This window comes from Empidonax traillii, unplaced genomic scaffold (genome assembly GCF_003031625.1).
Source record: "Empidonax traillii isolate 1590-97213 ecotype Southwest subspecies unplaced genomic scaffold, ASM303162v1 scaffold370:size553598, whole genome shotgun sequence".
Lineage (NCBI taxonomy): Eukaryota > Metazoa > Chordata > Aves > Passeriformes > Tyrannidae > Empidonax > Empidonax traillii.
The window spans coordinates 500,364-520,529 of record NW_020955563.1 but is presented as its reverse complement, the minus strand read 5'-3'; the positions used below and the strand labels follow the sequence as shown (position 1 = coordinate 520,529).

Below are 20,166 nucleotides of genomic sequence, written 5' to 3'. Positions count from 1 at the left end.
TAGAGAAATTCAGTATTTTTTTAAGTCCTTGCACAAGCAAGAACTGTTGCTTGTGTTGTGCTCATTGAGCTCAGACAAGGTCATCGGAGGCTCTGCTGTGTGGCAGTTCTGCAATGGTCCTCATCAGAGTCAGATGCATTCTCCTCTAGGAAGATGATAACCAGCTTCTCCTGTTTTCTGAATTAACCTTTAGCAAAGCACCTGCCGAGCCCTGTTCTATAAATTCAAAACGGAAATAACGGAGAAAAATTCCAGTGAAGGGAAATGCCTGTAAAATATACCAAGTGTTTGTGTTATCTTTAAAAAGATGGCTTTGGAGACTTCTGAGGAAATACTGCTACTTCTTTTGGAAGACCAAAGTTAAGTTTGTGCTGTAAGGTATATTACACCTTGTAGAAGAATTATGGTTGGTTTAAACAAATTTGTATCTTTACACCTTTTCCTTCTTTCAAGTGTTTGAGAATAGGTAGTGCTGTTATGCATCTGTCAGGACATGTTTGTCAAATACCTTACTGTTTGTGTTCAAATCCTCGGCTGATACAAATGCCTGTTGCTCCAAATGTATCTCTGTGTTAGCTCTCTGGCAGCTCCAGGGATATGTCCCATAATGTTTAGGGTGGAATTTCCAAACTTGCTGATAAGCAGTAAGCCCTGAGGCCCCATATTGGTCTGATTAGAGCTGAGCTGCCTGATCTTTTCAGATGTTTGTAAGAAGAAAGATAGCTTTGGTTTCTTGTAGTACTCCATTTCTAAAAGGCAGTTGCCAGTGGGTGATCTAAGAGTGAGAGAAAAAGCACTGGCTTTACTCATGCTGCTCAGCACGGTAATTATCTGTGATCACAGCTTTAAGTACCTCTCTGGTCCTCCTCATTGGAGGGGGACTGCTGACCAACACGGTTGTCTGCTGGGTCCGCCTGCTGTTTTACTCCACTTTAGTTTTGATGAATCTTAGTAGCAGGCGGTTCAAATCCCCTTTAGGTTTAAAAACTACAGGACTTCAATCCACAGTCAGGCTAAAAAGACTACTGAAAAGGCAGTGCTGCTTTGTCTCGGTTCTTCATGTCTGTCGTGAAGCCCTGGGCGATCAGAGTGCTGCAGTTGTGGCAGGGCTGGCCTGTTTCACAGAACCAAAAGCGTGCTCGTGCTCCTGGCTGTTAGGAGAGGTCTGTGCAACTGAAACCACAGAAGTGATCCTGCCCTTTAACCCACAGTGCCTGGCGAGTGCTCGCTGTGGGAGGGTGACGAAGACATGGAAACTGCAATAGTTCAGGCAAAAATGAGTCACGAGAAAGCAGCCTGTTTTATTCAATTCCAGAAATGTTCTCAACCACTCTAAGTTAATTTATAAGCACCATTTTGCAGTGGTCTACATTGTTTCTGCGCTTGGGGATGAGGTTGCTGGCAGTTTCCAGTGCTGCATTTTGTTTGTGACACAGACCGGCCTTGTTTGCCTGTGGGTTTGTCTGAACACAAACCAGTGCTGTTTTGCAATATAAAGCGTGGCATTATCAATTAATGCAAATATTACTTATAATTAAGTGAGTGCTGCTGTTTAGGTATAGCTTTACTTACCCTGCTGTATGTTTTTGACAGTGTTTGAAGTGTTTCTCTCTTGCAGTGGTCATTTTTCCCTTTCATTATATAAACAGATATTTCTGTTCCATGCAAATTCAAATCTGCTGTTTTTTCCATAACCATATGCTTTGATCCCATGAAAATAACTCTTATTTTAATCAATAGCTTTAGTATCTAAAATTAGTATTGTCCTACTTGCTAACTACTGGGTTTTTTAATTCTATTAGTCTCATTTTCATCATATAAATATTTCATTAGCATCATCCGAGTGATAATGTTTTGAAAGATATATCTGAGAAATTTTATGTTTTGAAGAGTTAGTCCTTCAGCTGTTCTAAATGGGACAAAAGACACTGTGCCCTTAGAGCATAACTGTAAAGTACTTGCAAGTGACTTTGTTTCTAAGAAATATTTCCAGTAAATAACTTGACTTAAAGGCTTATTAGTTTAAAAGGTGTGTGCTTAGTGCTCCCAGGCTGCACACAATTGCTCACTCAGAGGCAGAGTCATTTGACTGATGGTCAAATAAGATTTTAACACTGGTTTTGTAAGGGGAAAAAATTGTGTGCGGTCATGTAGAAGAGGAAAGGATGTGGAAGAGGATGGAATGCCAACCTGGAGACAGCTTGACATCCTGTACCCGAGTGCCTACCCACACTACCAACTGCAGGCCTTTTCAGGACATGGGATTCCCGCAGAAGGCAAATTGTCCCACCTCTGATATGGATCCTTGCTTGGAAGTGCCTGTCTTTTGCACTGACTCCCTAGGGAATTAAAGGGATACTATTTCAAGGTCCCATTGACAGCCTGAGGTTCAGTGCAGTGAATTTCCTCTCCCGGTGTAAGATCCAGCATGTTTGCAGAGCCCATGCTGAGGCCACATGCTCTAGCTGGGCTTGGGGATCTCTTTCTGGGTATCTCTGGTTTCAAGAGGTGGGCGGAGGACATGGGTGGTGGAACCACCACAGCTTGCACGGAGCTCTGAAAATGCAGCTGCAGGCTCTGACAACCCTTTCTTCCATCCACCACCCTGTGTCCCTAGGTACACACTGATGCCTTGCTTTCTTTACCAAACCCCTTCCAACTTGTCCTGTGTAATCTCTTTGGGACAGAGGTATTAAGCTTTTAACTTCTGCTCACTGAGGGCTGCTGTGAAGGCACACTCTGTATGTGGCTTAGCACACTGGAGTCCTGATTTTGAAAATTGCCCTCAGGAGCTACCGTGTGACAAACTGCACAAAAACAAGGAGAGCTGCTGCCAGCTAGCCAGGGAACAATTTCTCACTGAGATTATGATGCCAAACCAAAGCTTGGCAGTGCAGGTGGGGTATTAAGAATTGCCAGGAAGAATTACTTGGGAATAGTCTGTAGAGCAAAACTAATTTGCAAAATATATTTGGCAAATAGTTACAAATAACCACACCTTTGAGAAAATGAGATTGTCTGTACACAATAATATGACCAGCAAAAGAGGAATGATTTATCAGATATATTATTCATTTTGAACTGTTCACTGATCTCTAGCCAAGAGGCAGATACTACAGAGGTTTATTAGTCAGTATATCAGTGCTGTGACTGGCACCCAGTACTGAGGGATCATACACTCTGTGGAGGACAAGTGAGAGGTAATTAAATACATAAATTCTAGTCTCCAGAGACCGTGAAACTAATGCTGTCGGCTTATGGGGTTTTTTCATTGGCTAACTGGTGGTAAAACTCATAGGGAGCTGAGCAAAGCTGAAACCTAGCCTAGGTGTGAACTTGTCCCCAGCTGCTCAAGATGTAGATTGCTGGTAGACCCACTGATACCTTTCAGGTGTAATTTCCCTGTCAGATTCCCTGGATCTGAAGAATCTCTGAAGTTTTAGAACAGAAGTGTTTAACCTGCGACTTCCCAGACTAAAGAGCCTGTGAATGCTAACTAGGAAAATGCAGTCTCTTGTCATTAAGTTTAAAGTCACTAAACAGATATCTGCATCTCAGCAGAGACACTTAAGATTGAAGGTTGAAGGTTGACAATCACTCTCTGGAGTGTTTATTAACTGAATCTTTGACTTTGTTCTTGTCCTTTCAAGTATTTCCTTGTTGCTTAGAGGCAAGAAACAAAGTGCCTTTGAACCCAAGTTGTTATCTATAAAGGGGATAGGATAGTCTTACTTCCCAGGGGTCTGAGTGAATAACTGCTCTAAAGATTGTTTAGTACCTCAATAATGTGGGGATAGAAAATCAAAATCTTAACCCGACAGCTATCTAATATAGATACTCTGTCTCCTTGGTGATAAAAAGGCATTCTAGACAATCGCTAAAACCTGCATTTTACTTATCTAATGGAATCATGGTAGACCGACCTGTCTCCTAGAGTGACCTGGAAACGCACAAGTGTGTGTGGAGTGCATGGAGTGGGGAGAGATTTGTAATTAAGAGTCTTCACATATTCTTTTTTAATTCTAAGTGATTTGAAGACTGAAATAAAAAATAAAAGTGAGTGAGTGAGAGGAAGTGGTTATGATATACATGAGTGCTGGATGTACTCAGGATGTTAGCAGTCCTTGGTTGAAGGGGATGCTTGTAACTAGGATATGGATGTGTTTATTCCAAAAACCCCTATTCATACTCTGGCTCGTTAATTAGGACAAACAGTTGTTGACTATCATAAACATTCACTGCCAACAACACTGGAGAGGGCCATGTTGGAAGATGGCCAAGGTGATAGGATTAACGTTTTGAGCCTCTGAAAGATTATGCTGGAAACAACTATACCTTTTATTTGAAACTTTGAAGGCTTCTGCACCTACTCAGGAAGTTTAACTCGACTCTGCATGGGTGCAGCTACCCTGGAAGCTTTCAGTAAGGCTGGTAAAGCATTAGCTAGATTCAAAATTCAAAGTAGCTCCTCCTGGAGTAGACCAAGAATATTCAGCCTTAGAAAGATAAAGATCACTGCTCTGTGTCTGTGACAATGACTGACTTTCTGCTCCAGTCTGAAGCAGACAGGTGAGGGCTCCCAGCTCTGTGCCTTCTCAGAACTCCCATTACAGTATCTAGGGAAGCTGAAAAGTTACTAAATTATCCCAGATACAATTCCCAGAGCCAGAATTGCTTGCACACTCATGCATTTGTCTAAAATTTGATACACTTCATTGGGGGTTTTTTAAATATTTTTTTTTCCACATTCAGTCCCAGAACCAAATGAAAAGAGTTATGAAAAGTTTGAACTATTTCAATAATTGGAAAATCATGTCCCTAATGATGAGTGGTTTGAAGTTTCCTGGAGCATTTTTGTACTTTTATTTTTGTAAGAACTGGGTTCTGGAAACTAGTCAAGTATAGGATCCAAGACATACTGAAGCCTTTTAAAAGCCTGTGTTCTATAAATGTAGGTTTTAAAGAATGTGTAAAGTGGGAGTGGTTGCAAGAAACGTTTAAGAGATTTAAATTTTAAAAAAACAAAGCAAATTAAAACAACATGACCTGGTAGAGAGAAAATAGTATGTTAGGAAATGTTGCAAAATAATAGGATAATCCTGTGAAAAAGTCACTGCACTTGAAAAAAGACCTTTAAAAGCTCTCAGTCATGTATTACAATTGTTAAATAAGTAAATCTTACAATATGGTGGCAGAGTTATAAGATGCACTAGCAAGACTGCTGCAGTGGCTGTACTTAGGGAAGAACTGAGAGAAATATGGCCCTGTGAGTGCTGTGTGAAGGATGGCCTCTGCCTGCCTCTGTGTCAGGGTCTGCCATGGAAACCCAGGCATGTCCACGTCTCTCAGTGGTGCTGCTCCCATGTAGTGGGTTCAAGAACTATAATGCAGAGCAGTCAGCCAAATGATTTCTGTGCTTTTTAGCAGATGGCTCCAAGACCACAGCTGGAACAAGGCTGCTTCTGCGTCTCTTCAGCCCAGCCCAACACAAATGGGCTACGTTTTAAAAGCAAACACTTGCTTTGAATCTCATTCATTCATGTTGGGGTATTCAGCCTGTGGGGAAGCTGAGGGTAGAGTGCATGTGCCTCACATGTCCACGTGCACATGCCCCTTCTCCTCCAGGAATCTGGGAAAAGGTGAAAGGCTGCAGTTCTCTGACTTCCCTCTTTGCTAAATGGTTTTGTGCCTGGATAAGAGAGAAGGAGACAAGTGTGTGTTGTCCGAGGTTTCATCTTACCCTCTTCAAAGGTACAGATATCTCGTGTGTGTAACCAAGCCACAGACAAAACAGCGCAAGCTCTGATTGTGCCGTGGACGTGCAGTGGGTTTGGCAGAGAAACTGGGCCATAGCTGAGGCATCATCTCTCCATGGCACTGAGACATGTGTGTCTACCCAGACACTGCCAAGTGGTGTTTTAGGGGCCACAGAAGGTGATTCAGAAAAGGTAGGAAGACTAGTGTTGTGGCAGAGGTTCAGCTAAAGGCTTTTGGAGCTAATCCATATCTTATATTCTCCTGTTCCTGAAATGTGATTATTATAGCCAAGGACATGCTGCAGGAGCTGTCCTTGGTCAGCTTTCTTCAGCACCCTAAAATATTCTTCTTTGTTACTTCTACCAGATAACTGTGTTACTGCTTTTGGAGAAATAAAACTCAGTTTTGCTCAGCATCCCATTGTCAGAATTTCTTATGCATAGTTATTACCCTCATTTAGTAAAATGTATAGTGATACTAAGTGTTTTCTGCAGTGTAAATGTGCCTTCCACAGTATGAATTAATACACTGATTCAAGTGGCATTAAAATGAAAAGCTATTTTGTACAGCTACCTGCACTGCACAATAACTGTGATAAAAAAAATTTTGTACAAATTGCTCAGAGGATCACACCAGTGATTGAGGGGAAGCTCTCCCTGGCACATTAGGTCCCAGAGACTGAGCCTAGGACAGGGGGCCCTGATTGTCTGCTGCTGTTGTAGGTTGGTGTGTGAATAGTGGCTTTGCACAGCTGAACAGCTCAGGTCTATTCCAGGAGCTTCTATGTCTTTTTTGTCCTTTTTGTGCTGATCGGAGTCCAGAAGTATTGCTCAATCAGTGGTGCAACAGAAATGGGGTGAATAGTGTTGATTCATTAACTTTTATTGACTAATCATTTCTTTCAGCTTTAGAAGCATTTGCAAAGAAATTATAGATATTGCCGTATATCACAGTCAACAGCTGTTCTTCTTGCCAGACAGACAGTAAGTCAGAAAACATAATTTTACCTTGCAGGTATCAAGCATACTGTTAGTGCCTGGGAAGGGTTCCAGAACAAAAGATTGATGCTGGAGCTGATAGTGACTGGCTTCCCTCTGTGGAGGGAGAACAGTAGGTCTCAAGGGGCAGCCGAAAGTCATGTGAGGTATAGCAGGTCATAACTGCCATGAAATCTGGCTGGGCATTGAGTTGGACTACATGCTAAATTTATTCATCTTTATGATAATAGATGTAGGAATTACTTGGTCAAAATTAGTCAGTGATGTTGTGCAGGCAGTTGGAGTAGCAAAGTGTTTCTCTTCCTTTGCAAGCTGGTGATCTTAACATTGAAATAACATTTTTACTGGCTTCCTATGGAACTCCTTATGTGGAATGACTGTGTGTGGGATGAGGATCTTTGCAACTGTGGGTTTTGTACAGAAATTGCTTATGCTCAAAAGAGAGTAGCATGAGGGCAGAGTGTGAATGGAGTTTTCTTTCTGTTAAATGATAGTAGGTTTTCCAGTGCTTCTTGACCATGTTTGATTACCCTCCACTTTTTTTAAGAAATAGGACCAAGACAACATAATGTTCTGTATTGGCTACTCCATGAGTGGAGTCCTGAAGCACATTTGAAATATGATATGGATGTTGCCAGGAATAGAAACCTCTCCTGGGAAATGAATGCCACTACTCATCAGTGTCTATCCAGCAAGTGTAGTGTGACTTTTTGTTTCACAAGAGCATAACTGGAATCACCACAGCTTTTACTTGTGCATTCAGAAACTTTGCCTAGAAAATGTCTGTATGTAGCAAAGAAAGTTTTAGGGGACAGTTCCTCTACAACTGCCAGATATAATGCAAAAAGTTGATGTGAAAATGAGTTGACCCGTCAGCTATGATGAGATGTGTGCTGCTCTTTTCTGAGAGTTGGATTATTGTAATTCAGAAATGTCAGTTCTGGACCGGTCGTAGTTGGAGAAGGACGCAGCTATCTAGCAATCCACTGAGAATAACATTACTCCATTAGCTGGCTTCATCCATAAGACTCTTGTGATGTAAGTCAATGATTTTAGCTTTATTATATATCTTGTCCTGTTTTTTATATTTGAGAGAGGGAGTAACTGCCCCATACCACACCACCCTCACTAAAGCCAGTACATCCTGTTCTATTTATTAAATCTTTTCAAGATGAGGTCACACTTTTTAAAATTGCCCTCAAGTTCTGAGAGTTACAGACTTAAATTCTGCTCTTTCCTCCCACTTGCAGAGGAATTCCCTCTTCCATGCAAATGCAGCTCCGCTGATCTGCGCATGGAGGTCTGACCCCATCCTCTGTTCCAATTGTCCCTGTGGGTAGTGCAGTAACTGCTCTGTAGGTGCAGTTCTTTCACTCTCTTCTGGAACCCATTGAGTATAAAGCCTGCTGAAGGCTGGGAAGCAGCAATTCAGACTGTGAATACTGACATCTGGTTTCTTCTGGTCTGATGTGGAAGAAAATGCACCAGGTGCTGCAGGGGAGGACATCTATCATAGCATGAGTACTTTTACCACATGAAAAGGAACGTCAGCAGGATAGTGGGAAACTTTCTGCTTGTGAGCAGAAGAATGGCTCTCCCTTATAAAGACTAAGCTTCTGAGACCTACAGTGGTCAAAAAACACCACTGGTCCAGCTTCACCAAGAGCTGTCCTCTGAGTCTCTCACTGAACACTTTTTTCCACATGAATCATTTCATGGAAACTGAGGGGCTGCTGTGGAACTTTCTGCACAATGACCTTGGATTCAGTAATTAAGTCTCAAAATTTGTGCTGCAAAAATCTTTAGTGACGAATAACAAAGGGGAAGAATATTTTATTTTACACTGGGTGCTTGTCTGGCAGTAGTTGTAGGATGTGATCCAAACCCATTGAATGTCAGTGACTATCTTTCTGTTCACTTCAGCGGAGCTGACCTACAGGGCGCTTTGTTGTGGTTCATCCTTATTAGTCAAGTTTAATCTGGCAGTGCCTAGGGGTGAGCCTAGGATGGCTCTGCTCTATTATTCAGGCACAAAGGAGGCCGTCTGGGCTTGTGCTCTAAACAGAGACATCAACAGAGCAACCAACCATCATACCTTCCCACTGATTGGGAAGGGGCAACAAGAGAGAGGGAGAGAAAATTAAAAGCTTGGAGCCTTGGTATGGAGAAAAAGAGATGGCAAAAGAAGACATCCACCAGTGTTGATATTCCCCTGCAATGGCTTGTGAATGGTTTATCTTGGCCAATTCCCATTGTCTCTGTACCCCAGACCCACTGCATGTGCATTCAGATAACCTCTGCATGGTCTCAGGAGAAGAAGTTAACTGAGGACCTAAGCACCTGATCCTGATCTCAACAACCTTTAAGGGTTTATACACCTCTCAGTTAAGCATGTGCTGAAGTGCTTTGTTAGTGTGGTGTCAGGTGTCCTGAGCCTAGAAGGGCAGAGGGAGAGAGTTTTATACTAACTAGGCTCTGTGAAGAAACAGAAAGTGTTTGTGATTGGCGTAGCCAGTGTGGAATACACCTCAAACACCAAATTAATCTAATTTGAAAGCTCTGAATTAAATCTGTTTACTGTGATGGAGCCTCCCACAGTTCCCCACCTTCTTTTTGTTTCCTGGTATATTTTCATCTGGGAAAGCTGCAGTGTGAATGTGTTCTCCGTGCCCAGCTGAACAGCAATACTGCTGCATTTTTTGGTATTATTGTTAAAAAGGAAACACCATTAGCTTCTCTGCCTTGCTCCTTTAGATTGCCTTGCATTCCTGTTTAGATCTTAACCAAAAGCTACTTACCTCCCTGTTCTTATCCTTTCAGCTTCTTCAAATGCGATGACTCAGCAGCTACAGGATGAATTTGACAGTAGCGTGGAGAATGCAGAAGCTTGGATGAAGGCCATCCAAGAGAGACTGAGGATCAATGACAACACCAAAGGACCTCGATCTGCCCTAGAAGCCAGACTGAGAGAAACCGAGGTAAGGGGAGAGTGACGTAGCCATTCAGAGGTGGGAGTCACTTGCTGCCATTGTTAGAGCAGTTATTACTGTGAGCTCTGGAGTTTTCCATTAAGAAATTGTCAGCTGCCCCTGGTTTTTGGAGCATTGATGCTGCATGGATGGGTTCACATCAGTACTTTTTCTAATTTTTTCCATCTGCAAAATGTTTACAGACATAGAAAAAGAGGATGGCAGTTTAATATCACAGGCTTCCAAGACTAGCAGTGGGTTTGGCAGGTTAAAATGTTTACAGTGTTCTGTGAGCATGCTCAAACTTGAAACAGTTTTGTTGCTGCTTGCAATTACCATAGTAATTTGCTGAAGACCAGCAGGTAGTATAAGAGAATCAGATCACGTTGGTGTTTCATCTCCTCCAGGACTCTGGCACTGAGAGGGAAATACTGCAGTGTCCTGGTAATGGCTGTTCTAGAGTAATCCCTTTATCCTTTTCCATAAACCCTGATAATAAGATGGTTTACTGGTCCCCTTTGTCTTCTTTCTAATGAAAAGGTAAATGTTTTCATTTTTTCCTGGTTTTACTTAATCTCTTGTATAACTCTTCTCACAGAGATCCTGTTGCAGATTATGCCTGCTCTCTTACTGTGATTTTGCATTCATTAACTTCAGTTTCATTAGATGTTATCTAGGTCTTGTAATCTCAGAGAAGGAAACACTCCTGTTTGTCCCATCTCTACCATTCATGATTAAAGGGAGTGGTGATATTTCTGTGATTAACACTGAAACTATTTTTATACCTTTATTACCTTTAATTCCATCTAGTCTGTACTTTAAATTGCAAAATCTTTCCCATTGTTATTTACCCAAAATTCTTTTTTTTGTGTGTGTCTGCTCATATTTGGCCTGTCTCTTCTGAAGTGAAATAATTTAAAAAAAAACTGCAGGCATACATGAAGGACAAGGTACTTTACATGATGGTGCAGTGACGTCTTCAGCCTTTTAACTTAACTGTGGTTTACTGGAGGATGGATCTTGCCTCTGGTGTATTATAGAGGCTGTTCATGGAGTGGTAGATGGTAGCTAGACTTGCATGTCGGTCATGAATATCTGAAGCATTTCCTCTGGGTCTATAGTTTTATTTTTCTGCCCTTAAGTTGTATTCACCCTTTCCTTTTGTTTGGGAAACTGTAATGTGTAGTCTCAAAAAACAGGCAAGAAACACAGGAGCTCGAGTAGAAGAGTGGTAGTTTGGAAAAGGGGGATGCATTCATCGCAGAAATAAGAAGTAATGTCTAGAGGTTTGTAGTGATTTGATATGGCCAGAACCAAAGCCCACTGACTTTTGTGGGCTTTAGAGGAGATCTGTAACATGCAAAAAGTCATGTTAGGAGATTTTTTCAATTCAGACTTTGGAAATCCATCATTCTAAAGGTTAAAAAGTGTCTGTTCTCTCATCCTGTGTGTACTTTAACTACCTCCTGCTCCTTCGTTCTGCCTCCTTCCTGGGCTTGGCTTCCCTCTCCAGCTCGTGTGTCCTCGTGATGTGCTTGCTGCTTCACTATTGGCTGTTTTCAAACCCAGTGATCAATTTTCAATTCCTTTTTTGCGTCTGGCTTGTCAGTTTTTTTCATACTTCCTTCCTGTGGTTTATTTTCAGTTAATTTGTTAATGCAAATGCTGGCCAACGATAGCAATCATGGAGAAAACAGATTTGAAAAAGAAAAATACTGCTTTCTCTCTGGCTGTTGTTTGCTTTCTATTGCTTGAAAAATGTCAGGCTTAGAAAACAGCTTTATGCTTAAATTTTTCCTGCTGGATGATGGCTCTGGCTTGTATTTTTTTTTTTCTTTGCTCTACCCTTTGCCGTGCTTTCCTGGATTCTATTAATCACACTTTTCATAGTAGATAATTTGTCCAAACACCTGTTTGTACGTCACATGCAGGTGTGCTGTGTACATGCCAAAAGAACAGTCTTTTCCCAGAATGTGAGACTGGAAATCCAAAGGTCTTTTATTTGGTCTCACCTTTGCAATAACTGACATGATTTTTTTTTAAACAAGTCCCATAGGTCTAATTTTTCCAGAAGTAATTGCTGATTTTGAAACTCTCAGTGTTTTTGTTATAGAAGCCTTTTCCTTCAAACTCAAAAGCCTGCAGTTTTCCAGGAGTTTATGGAAGAATAGCAAGAAAAGCTAATCTGATGGTATCAGAAATTTGGATAAAGTGATGTTGAAAGCTGACATCCAAATTAGAGCGTAATTAATCTGTTATATTGAACAGAACTTGTTCATTTTTTTCCATTTCTGGATAGAGGAAGACAGTCTACTTTAAATTAGATGACTCAGTTTCAGTTCCTGGCATTCCTATTTGTGCAAGATGCACATTTTCACCAACTTGTAACTTAGCAATTTAGGGTCAAAGTAAAACTTGGTAGCAGACAGAAAATTCCACTAGTTAATTTCTCCTGGCTTGTTTTCTAAGCCAACTTTTATTTGGACTAGGAAGCCTTTTTAGTATGCTTTATGATTTCTTATATTAGACCTTAAAATTGAGATGTTGCAGTGTACCCTGTGGAGATTGGCTCTACGTGCTTTGGCAGGTGGGGAGGAACAGCTGGCCATGTGGCAACAGTGCTATAATTTATAACAGCAGTGGAAACACAGCCACAGGCGTTTCATAGAATATTATCTGTTTTTTCTAGCTAACTTAAATGCTTTTCATCTGCTTTTGTGGCTTTAAATTCAGTTCTTTAGAATGTTTAAGAATAAACAAGTCTGAAGAAAAGCAGATATTTTTCTTTCAGGAGAAGCTTTGCAGCAGGGAGTCAGGTGAGAAGTGTTAATTGTCAGTGTTGTATAGAAACATTTCCATCCCACCCTAGTGTTAGGTTAACGATCGGACTTATTGATCTTAAGGGTCTTTTCCAACCTAAATGATTCAATGAGTTCATGATTCCTGGGTAAAACCAAAGTTGACATTTCATCAATTATGCTTGCTTTCTTTTCATGCTTTCAGTTATCATTTGTTTTTCTCGTAGAAAATACGTGCACTGGAACCAGAAGGCAGCTTGAAAATGGACTTGGTTCTTGTGAAGGCAGATGCTGCTCTTCGCAGCATCAGTGAGGATAAGAAGCATGAGGTACTATCTAAACTGAGAGACATTAAAGCCTTGTGGGAAGAGACAGCCATATACATTACCCATTGTCACAGGTAAGATGAACGTACTCTTTGGTGTGCTGAGGCAGTTGTCTCATCCCATGCTTTCTTAAAACACTTCCTGCCTCTCTCTTCTGCCTGGATTGTAGATAGAAATCCCTGTTAATAATTCCAGTCCCATGAACATTTTTGGGACTGTGTGGGGAGAGAGGGTCAGTGGGACCTCAGTGCTCTGCCTTCACAGCCTGGCCCAGCCACCTCATTGTCTGGTTTAATGAGTTTGGTCAGGCACAGGGACTTTGCATAAAGTATTTCCTCCCCAGAGGAGGGAAGGCCTAGGAAGTGAATCCAGACCCTGTGAAATCAGAGCAGCTTAAAATTACTGAGAACCTTGTCCATTGCTTTGAAGGCCTTACGAGCTTGTTGGTCTCCACTGCTCCCATCTTCATTTGATCTAACTCATCTCTCCTGCTCTCCCAACAGCCGTATTGAGTGGGTCTGGCTGCACTGGAGCGAGTACCTGAAAGCCCAAGATGAGTTTTACACATGGATTCACAACATGAGGGTGACCTTGGAACCTGACATTGAGTTGCAGCTTGGCTTAAAGGAGAAGCAGTGGCAGCTGAGCCATGCTCAGGTTCTGCTGAATGATGTCTTAAATCAGTCAGTCCTGCTGGAAAGGCTGCTAGAGGAAGCTGCTTCCTTGTTCAGCAGGATAGGTGACCCCAGTGTTGATGAGGATGCTCAGAAGAAAATGAGAGTGGAATATGAAGGAATCAGACAAGAAGCTCAGGTACACTTACAAAGAGCGGGAGGTGCTCAAATCGTACTAGTATTCATACATTTCACCATACAGTGTTGTTTGCTATCTGCTCCTTCAGTGATGGTGCCTGGTAGGACAGCAAAAGGAAACAAAGCTGAGGATTCCCCTTCTTTCAGTCTTGACTGTTTGCAACAGTTGTGAAGTTCCAAGATGAGCTGTTAATTGGGATGCTCTTACACAGTGCCATACAGTATGTTGGACAGTAACTGCAAGATGCTTGCTGTGTCCTAGTGGATGTTGCTTTAGGCTGTCCTGTATAAAGTTTGAATTGTTCCTCATCTTTCAGCACATTAGTGATTTTTGTATAACCAGATGCAAAGTACCCATTCCTGGAGCCAAGGAATATTACATACACACACCCTTGTTGGAGAAGTAACGCTTCTGCACTCCCTGCTTGCAGAACTGGGAAACATGGAGCTGGGAATCAGCTGTGGCCCAACGCTTTGCTCAGCTAGCCATTTCCAGTATCTGAAGGATTTTCAGGCACACAGATACTAGTTCTTGCCTGGTGCTAATCTTACGGTTTGATTAGTCATTAGATAGGCTGTCTTACTTAATCTTTCAGTACCACTGATTTCCTCTGACCCTATTCTTGAGTGAAGATTTCAGAAAAGGCTCATACTTTTCACTTCTAAAACTCAGCTAAAGGTAGGACTAGACCATGTGGTATGGCTAAGGGGCAGACATCTGTGGGTGGATAGAGGAATTCAGTTTCTTACTAATGAATCAATAGAAAGACTTAAAGGTATATTTTAAATATATGTGTAGACACATCTATCTCAAACACAGAAATTAAAACCTGTTTTTTGTCTCACAGTGGCTTCCAGGAGTTTAATAGTTTAGAGTTACCTGATGCAAATATACAAATAGTTTTCATTACATTGGTTCTGCTATCTGCCTCTGTTATAATTCTGCCTTCTATTTATTCCTACACCTGAGTCTAGAACTGGAGCCTGACAGCAGTGTATGCTTTCCCTCCCTGGGTGTTGTCATACAAAGTTAACTAAAGATCACACTGGAAGAACAACACTGGGATACTTATGCCATTTCCCCCTTTTCTATACAGATATTTTTAATGAAAAATACCCCAAACCTCTAAATAACAAAAAAATTCTGAGCTGGCACCTTTTTTGAGCATGAAATTCAGATATTTTTTAGCCATAAAGGTAGAACTACTGCTAATGTCCCTCCAAAATCTAGAGTATATTTTGAAGTTCTGTAACTGCAGCTTCCACAGAGAAGCCATCAACAGACTTTAGCCTCAACATTGATTATTTATTTTTGAAGGTCGATCTTGATTTCAAGGCAACTGGTTTTACAAATAAGAAGGTTTGTGGGAATTTAGGTGTTGTGAATCTGGATTTCCATTTAAAATTCTCATTCACTCCCTCCTAACCAAGATTTGTCTTTGGTTTTGAAGCAGGAGACAGTCATTATTTAATAAGGCTGTTCCTTCAATCACGTAATTTGAATACTCAAAGCCAGAATTTGACCTTTCTGAGACTCATTTTACATAGTGTGATTTCTCTAACTGACTTGGATAAATGATGGTGTAAATGAGATCAGGAAGTGGCTCATAGTAGTTAGACAAAATATGTCTCTATGTTTCCAGCCAACTGAGACACCAGAAAAAGCTTTTCTTTGGCACTGGTTATAAATAGCACATTTCTAGAAGGATGGAGTGAGAGAATCCAGTTAAGAAATCCCTCTTTCAGAAGGTATGGAACAAAAAAGGGAGTTGTGAAGCCTTAGATTTTTCAACCAAAGTAAAGACAGAGTTCATTATCTAATGCCAAGGTTACAGGTGCCTTGGGAATCATGTTGGAAAGTATAGCACTAGTTAGAGAAACCCTGACATCTCTTCTAACAGGCGGGAAGAATGAATGAAAGAGATACAGAGTTGTAAGGGGATTGCCCCTGCCCCTCACATGATGCAGATGCCAGCTGAATGCCTGAGCTGCCTCCCAGAGGAGGCTCACTGGTGTTTGTAGATTACACTTGTGTTTGAAGAACATTTTTAGATCCTATGCAGTTGTCCAGCTCTATCAGAAGGCAGGCTTTTGGTCGGTGTTTATTAAATGGTTTGTCTGTGATATTGCTTCTCTGGTATGAGCAAATGGTGAGTGTGGTTTTTGTTTTTGGGTTTTTTTTTCTTAGTACTAACATGTGTTCTTAACATTTCCAAATTTTAAAAGCACATATTTTCTTTTAACTGCATTGATGGGAATATTTTTAGATGTGGAAGCCGTTTCCTATGTGCTTTCCCTTGCCCAGTAATTTACCATATGCAGAGACAGATGATTGTGGGTTTTAGCGTAAATGGTGTCTGAAGATGGTAAGAAAAGTTGATATACAGTATGTTGATATTTAGGCAAATATATAAAATATTTCTGAGCACAACAAATTAATTTCAACCCATGTTGTCTCTGTTAACTGAAACCTAGACAGTTATAATGGGTTTGCTCAGGTACTCTAGAGCTAAGACTAAAAGCACCAGGAAAGGCTACAGGAGCTTTCTGTACTTTACTTGAGAAACCACAGAGTTTAAAACAGGAACTTCCTTTATGTGGTCTAGATTGCCTTCTGGAGAAGGCTTATTTGCTTTTGCTGACTGTAAGGGGATCTTAAGGGAGAGGGTTTCCTTATGCCTTTATCCACCTTCCTTGAGTACCCAGGGCTGGGCATATGCTGCTCAGACACATTTCTTTCTCTGCAGCCTATGGTAAAACCATTTTTTTCCTGTCGATGCTTTCACTCTTTCCAGGGCCATGTCCTTCATAATGTTTCCTCACATTAACCAAGTGCATGTGGACGTTGAGTTTCCCAGTCCTGCTCCCAGAACAACTAACCTAATAGGAGCAAGTGATACCATATTTTCCATCATTGGAAAGTTTTTCTGCTTAACCTCTTGGGGGGCTGACTCAGCCACCTCTTTGTAAGCCTTTTGTCTGACAACTTGTAGTCTGTCCAGATCCATGGCATCTATTCCTTGATCTCATGGACCAGCAGCACACCCAAATTGTGCACTCCTTTGTTTTGGCTGAACAGCCTTGGCCAAGGGTGGGTCATTTTGACTTCCTTTTAACCCCCCTATGTATTAGCATAAGATTTTTGAGCTTAATATGTGCACTTTGTTATTCTGATTTACACCCTTTGGAGCTTCTATCAGTGCAACAAATTAGCCATAGTTCTGCCTGTATGGGTGGTGCAGCATTTCATCCCCCATGGGAAGCAGTTGTCCCTTAGCTATCACTCTTTTGTCACACAGTGAGTCAATGAACTTTAGGGGAATTACTTGTCATTTGCACAAGTCACCAGAGACTGCAGTGGCAGCACAGAAAACACGCCAGTGTTGTACCACCTGCAGAGTGGTGGCTTTGTATTGTACCATGGGCTTAACCCCTCCTAAAGGTGAACAGCAAAGTCCCAGAATGACCACAACCCCAGCACATGGGAGATCCTATGGTGACTGATGGTTATGCCATCCTCCTGTTTTCCTGGCTGGCAAATAGGCTGACAGTGGTGATAGCTCACTGCCACCTCAGGCAGGTTGAGAAGTGTGGGGACATGTCCAGAGCGTCACAGAGACAAGGGAAATACAGAGGGGACTTTGCAGCTCTGCCCACCATTGCAGCTGTCACTCTGCTCCTCTCTGTGGAGGGCAGCTGTGAGGAAGCTCTGCTCAGAGGCAAGTGATTTGTCCTATATTACACAAAATGAAACTTGTCCCATTGTCTGCAACAGCAAACCTTTTCAAGGGTGCTGCAGGCACTAATGAATTGCACAAGGAAAGAGTTCTTTTTCCTAATGTACCCATGGTGTAGCTCAATTGCGCTCTATGCCAACTGGTGAAGGGCAAGAAAAAGTCAGTCCGATTTTCCAGAAAATAATACTTAAGTTGGATATTATACTAGTGAAACAACAGAGCAGGATTCCTTGTGATTCATGTCAAAAATCAAAAAGGCTTGAACTTCAGCTGGCAAACAAGTCTAGTCTGAGCAAACATGACCCTGTCTTGTGAGGAGTGCCAGACTGGATCAGCAGGGAGCAACCTGTGATGTGCAGGCCCCTGTAAATTCAGGAATTATTGATAATAGGGTGCACATGCAGTAACTTGGAAAATGAAAACTGCTTTCCGCAGGCTTGAATTTGTATCCAGAGTCTGTGATACCACTACAGAGTAGTTTGTAATCTGCTAAGTGAGTAAGTGTGAGTGTACCTAGACTACATGATTGAAGGTGATGGTCATTTTCTATGCAGCCTGTTTAAATAATGAACACTTTAAAATAATTTGCATACCCCATATTACAATCTCTCTATCTCAATCTGTTGTGTGCTCATCTCTATTTTTAACCAACAAGGGAAATACAAGTGCTTGTCTCCCAAAGTAAAAACCAGAAGCAAACTTCCATCTCTTTCTCTAATGAGATAATAAGATATGTTGGGTAGGAGAGGCCAAAAATTCATTTGAGAGGACCTCGCAGTGTGTCTTCTCAGAGACTAGACATTGAGAGCCTGCAGCACAACACAAATAGGGACAAGCCCTTACGTATTTTTGTAGTCTGTTTCTCGAGGTGAACTTTGAACTCCTGTGGAGGCCAAGTGTTATTGGGGCTCAGGGAAAGGGACTCTTGTTTATAAGTTCTGGGTTACAATGTAAAGGAAAAAGAGCCAGATAAGCACTATCCTCACCACTTCTGATGTCTCTTGTTACAGAACAGAGTGAAACTGCTTGAAACGATAACCAAGGAACATGAGCAGTACAGCGCCAATGTCAACCAGTTTCAATCGTGGCTGAATGGGGTGACAGAAAGATTAAACTGCTGCGTTGGAGAGGCAAACAAGTCTTCAACAGAGGACAAGTTAAAGGCACTGAAGGTCCTTGAACAATATAACTCTAATAAGGAGTTAGGATTGTGTGTTTTTCATGCCTATATGTGTTGCTCGATCCGCACAAGGGTGTACTTGAGAAAAGAATTATATGAACTAAATAAGATGGTGATTTTAACATGGGCTAGGGCAGAAGAGTTGTATCAGATCCTAAAACTCTTAGTACATATGGTTCTCCCAGCTGTAGCATGAGTCACAAATTGGTCTGTTTGGTTTTTCCTAAAGCCTGATCTCCTGCGGTTATGTGATTCTTTGAAAATATTTTCCTCTAAACTTGTTTAAATAAATAGTATTTGGTAAACATGATTCAAATAGATCCTAAAAGTTCACAAGTTTTGAGAGTTTAGAGCTGATGATGAAAATACCAGTTTTGAGAACAATATCCATTATTTTGGTGCCACTGCTTCAACTATTTAGCTTAAAAATCTCTGAGATTCTAACTATTAATATTTCTCTAGTGTCTGCAGCTCCTGTTTTCTTTGTCAGGGACCTCAGGTGACAAGCATTTATGAAAATCAAGCCAATATTTTCAGAATCGTGGCAGTTAGTATTACTCGGAAGTCAGTCAAATGATCAGTCTTGGCTTCTGGTCACTTGAAAAAAGATATGTTTTGAAATAAGTGAAGAACAAAATACATATAACCAGGAGAGGTGGTCTTTTTTCCTACTGCTTTCCTTTTTCCTTAACTTCTCATTCCTGCAGATAATCTTTATTTAACTTATTTTTGCAGGAAATTGCAAAAAACATTAGGAGTGGTGGAAAGAAATGGAAGCACCTTGAAAATCAGTGTGCAGAGGTGATTGAGAATACCTCTCCACTCGGAGCCGCGAGATTGAAGGATGAACTTGAAAAGCTAAGAAAAGCCTTGGAGAAGTTGAAAGTGCTAAGTAGTGAGGAGGAGGAGAGATTGCTCAAGATCCAGCAGTCAGAAAGTGCCTATGAGTACCAAGCCAGACAATTAGAAGCAGACATCCAGGAGCTGAGAAAAGATCTACAGAGACTAGAAAATGACCTGGACCCTGGGGAAGGGGAAAAGACTGAAGATGAGCTTGTAGCTCTGTGGAGAAAATGCAATGTAAGTTGTTACCCCTCATACAGAGGATCGAGTGCAGCCGTAGACTGAGCATTTACAGTCACATCCAACAGGTGCCTGTCCCATTGGTTAAAGGTGATAAGGAAGGGGTATGAGTGTTCATGAAACAGACTGAGGAAAATGACTAACAACAGTGGAATCATCCTGCATCTCATGCTGCACAGAGGGAGCAGGGTTGGAGGATGTGTTGGAGTTTGTGTCTAGAGTTCAAAGGGACCATATGCAAACAGAGCAAACAACACAATTTGTTCCACTTAAAAAGAAGGAAATTAATGCCTCACTGTATATATAAATACATACAAACATGCACAGACATAAATAAAAACATTTCTCAGGTATTTGATAAGACCATTTCTACATTATATCCTTCATCTATATAAGATGGGTATCTGTATTCCTTTACTGGCAGACACATCATCATGACTAAGAAGTCCCAAGATTACAACAATCCAGTATTTACACCAAAATCAATCTGTCACAAAAAATGAGTG

General features: G+C 41.3%; 1 protein-coding gene across 2 annotated transcripts in view; it reads left to right on the top strand.

Annotated features, from left to right (window-relative positions):
• The window catches only part of SYNE3 (spectrin repeat containing nuclear envelope family member 3), a 57,220-nt gene that overhangs the window by 12,031 nt on the left and 25,023 nt on the right, over positions 1–20,166 (top strand). For both annotated transcript variants that reach the window (XM_027892806.1, XM_027892807.1), the window contains exons 2-6: positions 9,576–9,733; positions 12,750–12,922; positions 13,352–13,661; positions 18,408–18,569; positions 19,313–19,657. In XM_027892806.1, the coding sequence (XP_027748607.1) occupies positions 9,590–9,733; positions 12,750–12,922; positions 13,352–13,661; positions 18,408–18,569; positions 19,313–19,657 (1,134 nt within the window). In that variant the 5' untranslated portion in view covers positions 9,576–9,589. The remainder of the gene's footprint in view (positions 1–9,575; positions 9,734–12,749; positions 12,923–13,351; positions 13,662–18,407; positions 18,570–19,312; positions 19,658–20,166) is intronic.